The sequence below is a fragment of the Xiphophorus maculatus genome, chromosome 7 (assembly GCF_002775205.1).
Source record: "Xiphophorus maculatus strain JP 163 A chromosome 7, X_maculatus-5.0-male, whole genome shotgun sequence".
Taxonomy (NCBI): Eukaryota; Metazoa; Chordata; class Actinopteri; order Cyprinodontiformes; family Poeciliidae; genus Xiphophorus; species Xiphophorus maculatus.
In genome coordinates this window covers 13,684,989-13,694,568 of record NC_036449.1, presented here as the reverse complement: position 1 = coordinate 13,694,568, position 9,580 = coordinate 13,684,989, and the positions used below count along the sequence as shown (strand labels likewise).

The following is a 9,580-nucleotide window of genomic DNA, read 5'->3' as shown; positions in this document are numbered from 1 at the left end:
ATGAAGGAAAAATAAATAAATATTACTTGAATTAAATGAATAGCTGATGGTGTACGTTACACAAGTATCTATACCCTTTAAACTTTTTCATGTTAGAACCACAAATTTCACTCTTTTACAGGATTCTTTGGTGCAGACATACATGACTTGGAGCACAACACAAAATCTGAGGCATACATTTCTATTCAACCCCAAAAAGTAGACCTTGTGACCACAACCAATTGCCTTCAGAAGTCTAATTTGTCACATAAAGCACCGTTAAGGCATTATCTAAAAATAAGAGTATGCAAATACACCAAAACATGATAATCACCTAAACCAGGGGTCATCAACCTATTGCTCCATGACTTCCTCTTTTTACTCAGTCCAGAGTGGCAGTTAAGAAACTTGACCGATAGTCCAATAAAATAAGCAATGACTTCTGTAAAAAGTCAAAAGGTCTTCTATCTGAACTTCATGAAATGAGTGATGCTGATTATTCTTTCATTTTAAGTCAGGCTGGAAATGATGTATTCTATTTCTAAAACTTAACAACCACTATATGTGATGCAATATCAGCACCCTGTACAACAGAAAAGGTGCATTCAATTATTGTAATATGAGGTTTGGGTTTTTATGTTATGTGTTCAGAAAGTTTAAAAGTAGTAGTCAAACTTTGAGCAAAGCAAAACTGAGAAATTATCCCCCCTCCCTTTTTATTACTACTATTTTACTCTATCTGTATGCACATAAAGAGTATGTGTATATGTGATGCTGATAAACTTTCTTTTCTTCTTTTCTGTGATAATACTACGACTTAATTTGGACTAAATTATCTTATACTCGTTTCTCGTCTGCAGAAACGAGTATAAGACGTTTGCATAATGATCCTACAGTCATTATGCAAGAAGAGTTGCATAATGACAGTAGGGTTTGCCCCCCAGGCATGACGGGTCATCAAATAGCATGGTTCCACTGTTACAACCCCTAAAAACCTCTTCACCGTTGTAACACACCCTGGCGTGATTTTGCGTGGCTGTGATTGATCAAAATTGAGCAGTAAATCTGGTAAATTTATAAAACTTCTCTATGACTTTTACAATGTGACAGCCAAGAATAGTAACCAACCAGCGCTTTAGTGGGCGGGGTTTATGTCAGTAATCAACCAATCGCAAAACGTGGAAGTAAAACCTCGGTGAATGAAAGGCAGTATTGTAGCAGGGTTACTTTGAGAGTAGCTAAATGTTGGCTACAGAAGCTAGTTGTGTCAAACGAGTAGCGCATGTTTAGTCAGGGATGTTTTTTTAAAAGTACAAAACTTTAGGAGCCAACTCCAGTTTTGAGGGAAGAGTTTAGGAAGAAAGCGCGCCACGGTGAAAATAAGTAAATAACCAAAATGGAGAGTCAAGAAGGAGCAGCAGCAGCAGCAACGAGAGACTGTGTGCTTGACTTTTCACGTCTGAGTTTAAATACTTTCAACGTTAACAATGTCAGCGAGGATAGACGGAGGGACACCAGGCAGCTCTTCCTAAACTACAACCGACTATACGCGCTGCCCTCGTCGGTCAGCCTATTCTACAACCTGGAGCTTTTGGACATTAGCAACAACGGGCTGACGACCATCTGTGAGGGCATCACCAGACTCGCCAAGCTTAAGACCCTCTTAGCCAAGAACAACCGCTTGGACGAGTTCTCTCTGCCAAAGGAGTTCGGCTCTCTGCAGCTGGAAGTGTTGAACTTTAGTGGGAACCGTTTCCAGGAGATCCCGCTCCAGTGCACCAAACTGTTGCGCCTGCAGTCGCTTTCTATCGGCGGAAACAGGCTGAAAAGTATTCCTGCAGAGATAGAATATTTAACCAGGTAGGTAACGACGCGGGTTGGTCAACCAAAGGAGACAGCCAGCTGTAACATTTCTGTTTGCTTTACAAGGTACTAGTTTATGTAAGCTTTTTTTTTTTGTAAATTCAGTCGATCAGATGGCAGTGTCGCCGTACTGCAGCCTGTATTTGAGCTGTTCATACTCTGGTTTCTTCCCAAAATGCAGAGATTGTGATTAGTTTAAGTCAGATTAACCTGATTGACCTGCTAGAAATCCTTTTGTTTTATATGCAAACAATTCAAATGAACTTCATGTGGTTTTTGGTCAGTCGTGCTTTAAAAGTTGTTAAAGTCATACACTTGGAATATTTAAATTAATCAGCAAAATTAAAGCATTTGAATTCTTTATACACACATACCCATATAATGGGGCAAATGTTTGGAAGTAAGATCAGCGTTGTACAAAAAATTATTACGCAGAACACCTTTTTACAATTAATGTCAGGTTTTTATATTTCTTAGACAACAGTATGGCATATGATGTTTTTTTTACTGAAGTTATGGACTTCTGCAACTCTTCTCACCCCTAATACTATGCCCTTATTTTATTTTCTCAGCAGTTCAGGGGTAACATCAATGCAAATGGTGCCTATCAATAAAACCTGATCATCCATTCAATCAGAGGTCTCCAACTCTTGTCCTCGAGGTTCTACTTCCCTGCAGGTTTTAGATGGAACCCTGGATCATATGAATTTTGTAATTACCAGGCCTTTGTCAAACTTCACGGTAGATCCTTAGGGCTGAGGTTGGAGTCTCCTGCATTAAATGCATCCCAAAACTCTGCCTGTTCTGCTTCTGAGGAAATCATTGTGAACAAAAAGTTAAAGTTCCTTTCAGCTGTTTGGCTGGTATATCAATTTTAACTCATAGTTGCTTTACACAAATTGTAAGGAGAATATCAAAGGAGATTCTATTTATTAGCACATACTGTATATCTAAATAATGAGTGAAGTAAAGTTCACTTGTTCAGCAAAACATAAGCTTCTGTGTTTAAACGGAGCATGTAAAGCCTCTCTCAGCCCTGTAAAATTGTTTATATACCATACCCAACACTACAAGGCAACATTTAACACATCTATATAAAAATGCAGCTAATAAGGAGACCCTTATTATAATGGTTTTTAATAATTTAGCTCTGAAACCCAATGCTGCTTTGAAACTAGCAAAACGGCAACATATTTGAATGCTTTTCTGAAAAGAAAGGGATTGTATAAGCTTTTTTCTCTAACAATAACATCTGGTGTTTAGCTAAATAAATATAAAGGACTATAACACAAAAGAAGCAGTTTTCGTACTGCACATCATTGTGTTAATACAGCAGCATTGTGCTATCAAAAGATAGTCTTTTTAAAAGAAACAAAAAAAAACAGTGAAGGTTGTCCTGTCAAGACCAATCACCAACACTTAAAAAGACGGTAGGCTGATAAATTTGGTTATAAGATAATAGTGGCTTCCTTTTTTTTAACTCCTGCAAATGACTCTGCTGGTGGGATGGGTTCTCGCGAAGGGAGAAGAGGTTCCATTCATGCATGGTACAATTGCCTGTGCTGGGGTCGCAGAGTTTAGCCAGCTCCCCAACTCTGTTGATTTACATCAGCCATCAGAAAGAACTCGCTGCGTCACGTTCAAAATATCTTCATCAGAACTTTCCTTAAGTCACATTTTAAAGACGGGCAGACATTTCAGATCTAAACCACTGTGAAAGTCAACAAATTAAAACCAGGATTGGTAATTTAACATAAGTAATTTAAGTGGATACACTTTACCATTTGAGAATTTTTTTCTTCAATTTAACTTAAATATGTTGACTGCACAGAGAAACATTTTTGAACTATTCACTTATCTATCATATGCTGTGTTTTGGTACACAAAAGTAGTTGAATGTGTCTTGCTGAGGTTTCTTTTTTTTTTTACAGTCAGCATAATGTCAAAGTTGCTATTTGCTGCACATGCTTTGAGTCACCAATTACAAGCTGTCATTTAAAGTGTTGTAAACCCACTTTCCTCACACTGGGCCTGGTGCTTCACGAGTCGGTTTGACCTATTTAATCTGGTGCCATCAACTGATAGCAGCCACACGGTTATCAGTGAATGCAATATTGCATGTTGCAGAGACAGTTTTTGATATGACCTGCACTGGCAGATGCCCAAGGCGGCACTAGAAGATGGAGTGAATGAGCCCCATATTTGAAATAAGTAAATCAATTATATAAAGAAAAACCAAGAAATGGAGACAAAAATACAATTATGGAATTACAATTTTAAAGACCTGGAGTAGGTTTTGAACCTCTGCAAATTATACAGAGGTATAATTTGTCTTAATGTGTTAAGACAGTTGCAGTTGAAAATTGTAATTATCTTTGCCTTCCCTTAGGTGAAGCTTTGACATAGGGTAGTTCGATGATGTTCCAGCTCACAATGACTGGTAACATCTGCTATTTTACTTGCGTCTTCGCAAGTAATATAGCTCATCATGTTTGTTGTGTTTTTAAATAAGTCCTTTTTAGTTTTACGAGAAGTTAAAATGGTGTGGCTCTTGTTCTAGTCATCTTCCTTTTGACTTAGAAAGGTCAGAATGTGTGCAACCTATGGTCCAAAGAGCCACAGGCTGCATAACCCTATTATAAACTGTCCTGGTGCTGAACCTATGCTGGCCTGAGTTCATGTTTTGTGTTCCTCAGTATTGATTCATAAATCAATTTGGTTTCGGCGTTGGTTAGTCTAAATTAACCATGTCTGCGTCCTGATGCAGTAATTATAGGTTTTATATTTCACTTGTAAGCCTGATGATTGACTGATACATTCAGTATTAGTGTACTGTGCCAGTAACCTACCTGACAACTCAGATGTAAAACTCATTTATAGTACCAGGTGGGAAGGGGGGGAGAACACTAATTAGTAGCAGAAAATGTAAGAAAACAGAAAACCTGCTTAAAGTACTACAGAAGCTTATTTGTAGATCACAGTTTCACATAGAAGAAAAACTGGTGGTCAGAACAACAAGGAATCCCCAAAACATTTGAAGCTTTGCCCTGTGATGGACTGGCGAGCCGTCTAGGGTGTACCCAGCCTCTCGCCCAATGACCTCTGGAGATGGGCGCCAGTGACCCTGTGAAGATTAGTGGGTATAGATGATTGATGGATTTTATGCTTGATTTTTGATATCAGTCGGTCATGAGATGGTTTCTATCTTATCCTGTTGATTTGACAAAATGTCAGAGTGACCCAACACCAGAACAAAGATTAAACCTCCAAACTATTTTATCAGACACGTGGAGGATAAAGAGTCAACCTCTTATCTTAGCCATGCCATTGTCTTCAAGATACAATAGGTGTGTTGGTCTGTATAAACATCTTATACAGACCAACATTGTGGTTTTTCAGAGTTAACACAAAGTGCTATTAGCATTAACTGTAAACATTAATCTGTTTCAGGAGGACGTGGACCTTTAACTCTAAAATTTTGAGCTTGTTTTATTAGAGGGTGAAAGCTAAATAACTATCAACTGTCAGATTTCTCTGACTTAACTTATGCTTAAACACCTCAGCGGAACAAAAATCAGCTACATTTGAGCACTTTTCTTGCTGTAGCAGCTCTGTCAAAACATCCGATTTTTGAAAATCCTTTTTGTTTCCAGCTGGCCAGTCTCTAGTTGAGACCAATCTTCTCCAAATCAAAAAAATATGGCCGAGTTTTCCGTTGTATGTTGTATCAGAAGCAAACTTACAAAGAAAACTACAGCAGGCTTCCTTCAGCCTTTGCTATTACTGTAGGTCACGTTTTTGGAAGCAGTTTCAAAATGCTGCAGAGGAGACATTTATGTATGAACTATAACTTTCTTCGTAATTATGTGTGGAAAACAAATGTTAGATATTTTGAAGTATATGTAGAGCTCTGTATGGATTATTGATGAAACTCCCATCTCTGTGGTAAAAAATTATGCTGTAAAGGTGGTTTTAGCTTCTGAAGATTTTCAAGCAGTCTGTTGTTATGTCCCAAGTTAAACTGCATCAAATCCAACTGGTGTCGAACTTAATGGGATAATTCATTTATGTGCATTGATTTGGGCAGCAAGCGGACCCTGAATATTTCCTTTCCCGTCACAGGAGTGGGGTTTTTCGCTGCTCTGCCACCAGGACAGCATAATGGCCTCCTCACTAGCACATGCTGTGTCATCAGTTTCAGCAGGCAGATGGTCTGGCCATTTACTTTTGCTGACTAGTCATCCATAGTTCTCACCATGTTTCTCCTAATTACACCACCTTGTATCCTATGCCGCCAATAACTTATCAGATCATGTCATATTTAACACAAACGGGCAATTATTACAGCTGTATGCAGACATAGTAGAGCCAGATTTAATTTGTGGTCAGTCAAGATTACTAATGATAACAAAACAACATCCAGAAAGTTAGTTCTTACTAATGCTATAAATGTGTGTACTCCTGGCTGATTTGAGAGCAGTTTGGGAAAGATGGTGGAAAGGTAAAAAAAAAAAAAAAAAAGGATAATTAACCTTATTGCCAATGAAGTCAAAACAGATCTGCTATATTTCTGCTGATATTACCCCACGTGTCTTCCTCATAATAATGAATGAGTTGTGATGTTGAAAAATGTTTCTCTTTCTGCGACTTCCTATCATTTATCTTTCTAACTTTATTTAGAAAGCCAGCCTGCAAACAGGCTAGCTTTCAGGCAAACAGGTAAAAAGGAGACCTCATCCATGAATATCCTTGAAATATAGATTCATGCATCTTTGGCTCCCCCTTGTGGATTGTTAATGCCGGCTAAATTTAACGCCAACTTGACTTTTAATAGTGAAAATTTTTTATTCTAAGCTTCTTACCAAAAAAAAAAAAACTCATGATGGGTATCTTAAAAATAAGCTGACTGATAAACCCATCTTCCACACTTCTCTTTTTTTAAACGATGAAGATAGTTTTGTCTGAGTTTGATTATTTCGTACTTTTAAAAACTGAAGATGATGATCTAAAGAACTGTTGCTCTGAGTTGGACACCATAAACGTGTGCTTTAAGACAAAAAAAATGCTTTCTCCCTTCAGTACTAAGTGCTCTGTTATTCATGTATCGTTTTTAGTTTGGAGATGTTGTATTTGGGAGGAAACCTCATCTCAGACATTCCTCCTGAACTGGCACACCTGCCCTACCTCACCTACCTGGTGCTATGTGACAACCGCATCCAAAGTGTCCCTCCGCAGCTCGCCAGGTATTACCATCTTAACAGCTTCCACCTAATCTATGCTTAAGAAATGCTTTATCTGATATATACAGCTGTTCCAGTGGTTAAACTTTGCAAATGAGATTCCATGCCGCCTTTGTTTTTCCAGGCTCCACTCTCTACGATCTTTAAGTCTCCACAACAACCTGCTCACCTACCTGCCTAGAGAGATCCTCAGCCTGGTGCACCTGCAGGAGCTCAGTCTTAGAGGCAATCCCCTTGTGGTGCGCTTTGTCAAAGAGATGATTTATGACCCTCCTTCGCTTCTAGAGCTAGCAGGACGTACCATTAAAAGCAGAAATATTCCCTACTTTCCATATGACATGCCTTCCAACCTGGTGCTCTACTTGGACCTTGCCAGCAAGTGCCCCAATCCCAAATGTGCTGGTATGATGATGTTTTTAATATTTTGTATCAGAATCAGAAAAGTATTTGGTTTTCCAAACATTTCCCTCTCCCATTTTCTAAAGAGCAACAACCTAATAATAGTTAATGAATTTAGTAAGTGCTACAAATCTCTATTTTTTTAATTACCATCTTTAATTTGCCTCATCAGAAATTAATATTCTACTCATCAGTAGTCCTGACTTGGACTCACTGAATGCTCACTAATTTCAAAAATGTCAAAGACAGTTTTCACAGATTTAGACTCGTATCTTTAAATTGAGGTCGAACTGAACCTGGGATTCTTGACCTGGATCTAAAATGCCAAAGGAAGCATTTAAACTGCTATTTGAAGGACTTTAGCTACAAATGTACACATTTTTATGAACAAATCCCGAGAAGTTATTGAAGCCAATTTCAGCATCAGTTTGTTTTACGATTTCTTTTGCTTACAGATGACACGCAACGACAATTCCAACAAATGAAGGTTAATATTTTGTACTCAAATGTCTAGAATATTCTAAAAACTGCAGAAAAAAAACATCAACTCTAAAAATTAAAGAGAGAACGGGAACCCTGAACTGCAGAGCGATGATGCACTATGTACTCTAGAGCGTCGTATATTTGACTTTGCTGTTGTCTCTCCCCAGGTGTTTACTTTGATTCATGCGTGCGACAGATCAAATTCGTTGACTTCTGTGGAAAGTACCGGCTGCCCCTCATGCACTACCTGTGCTCCCCGGAGTGCACGTCTCCCTGCAGCTCCAACCCTCAGAGCGACGCAGAGTCTGAGGAGGAGAACAGCGTCCCTGCAGACCGCCTCCAAAGGGTCCTGCTGGGTTAATTCCCAGCAGGAGAATACTAAAGGAAACGCAGAGCTTGCCTCAAACTTTGCCGCACATACATCCATCAACCCTCTCCACACACACACACACACACAGAGTAAAGGTTTTACATTCAGCTGCTTATACGCACAGGATATTAGAGAGTCATTTCTGAGACTGGGAAGGTACAAGCTTCAATTTTTGGATTTGGTCTGTTTCATCTCACCAGATTAATATTTGACTAAAAGAAGGTTTTTGGGCTCCGGGTCCCAACCTCATGAACCTATTTTCCTGTGTTTGAACACAGGGGGGCGCTAACATTTCTCATTGGACTATACAGACTGAAGGACTGAATTTGTTGCAACACTTCAACTGTTTTAGTAAATATGTCACAATTTTTATTTGAAGAATGGATCTGAATCTTTTCTTGTAGTAGCTGCAGTTGATCTCCATTTCTCTGACCAGATGATCAACATGTGCGGTCAGGAAGTATTTACCAAGTTCTGGCACTAAAGTATGGAAGATGACCTTTATAAACCTAATGGTGTCCTACGTGTTATTAAGCTCTGTAGCAATTTTTTTTTTAGCAATGCGATCTTTTCATACACCATGTTTTGGAAGCACAGAGGCTTAGTTTTATTATATTAACACAGTTGTACAGTAGTGTGCTTGTACAGGCTTACTTACAGGAAGTGGATGTGGGGTGGACCAGGGAAAACTATGTGAGCACGGAAACAATAGCTATTGAAGGGTTTCAGCCTTCATGTGCGTTCAGGGCGGTTGGCTTTCTCTTGTTCGACACATTCAGACACATCTCATTGTTTTCGTTTTATGTCAGATGATGGTCTTCTGTTTACAATTTTTTTCTAAAAGCTTTGTGTTGAGAAATATTTTTATCTCACAGGCTTTCTTTTTTTTATTCTTTTAATAAAAAACAAAACAGAAGAACTATGTTACAGCCGCACCAACATTTTAATAATGTGCCTTATTAATGCTGATTTCTAACAAGTAATCCAAGATATAAAAGCTGTGACTACATATTCACCCTAAAATGTGAGGAACCTAATATTAAGAGGTATTATGAACATGAACCAGTGAAAACAAAATTTCATAACAAAATGAGCTTTTATAAAAGCATTTTGTAATGTCAAACTATCACAATTTAAATGTCCTTCAGAATCTATTGACCTATGGAGTGTATGTGGGTTTACTCCTAACATGATGTAAGTGAACAGAAAGGAATAAAACAATTTATTGCCTTATGTTGCTAATGGA

At 38.4% G+C, this 9,580-nt stretch overlaps 1 protein-coding gene across 1 annotated transcript; it reads left to right on the top strand.

The window, feature by feature from the left end:
* The first annotated feature begins 1,157 nt into the window (after positions 1 to 1,157).
* On the top strand, positions 1,158 to 9,580 carry lrrc58 (leucine rich repeat containing 58). The gene is made up of 4 exons (XM_005799359.2): positions 1,158 to 1,839; positions 6,957 to 7,085; positions 7,207 to 7,484; positions 8,132 to 9,580. Exons 1-4 carry the CDS (start codon positions 1,376 to 1,378, stop codon positions 8,323 to 8,325), a joined length of 1,065 nt encoding a protein of 354 aa, XP_005799416.1. The 5' UTR covers positions 1,158 to 1,375; the 3' UTR covers positions 8,326 to 9,580.

Bases quoted from the DNA above. Each gene is read 5' to 3' on its own strand.
- lrrc58 (XM_005799359.2), top strand. From the start codon at position 1,376: ATGGAGAGTCAAGAAGGAGCAGCAGCAGCAGCAACGAGAGACTGTGTG. The intron at 7,086-7,206 runs GTATTACCATCT...TTGTTTTTCCAG, and splicing joins GTCCCTCCGCAGCTCGCCAG to GCTCCACTCTCTACGATCTT. The intron at 7,485-8,131 runs GTATGATGATGT...GTCTCTCCCCAG, and splicing joins CCCCAATCCCAAATGTGCTG to GTGTTTACTTTGATTCATGC.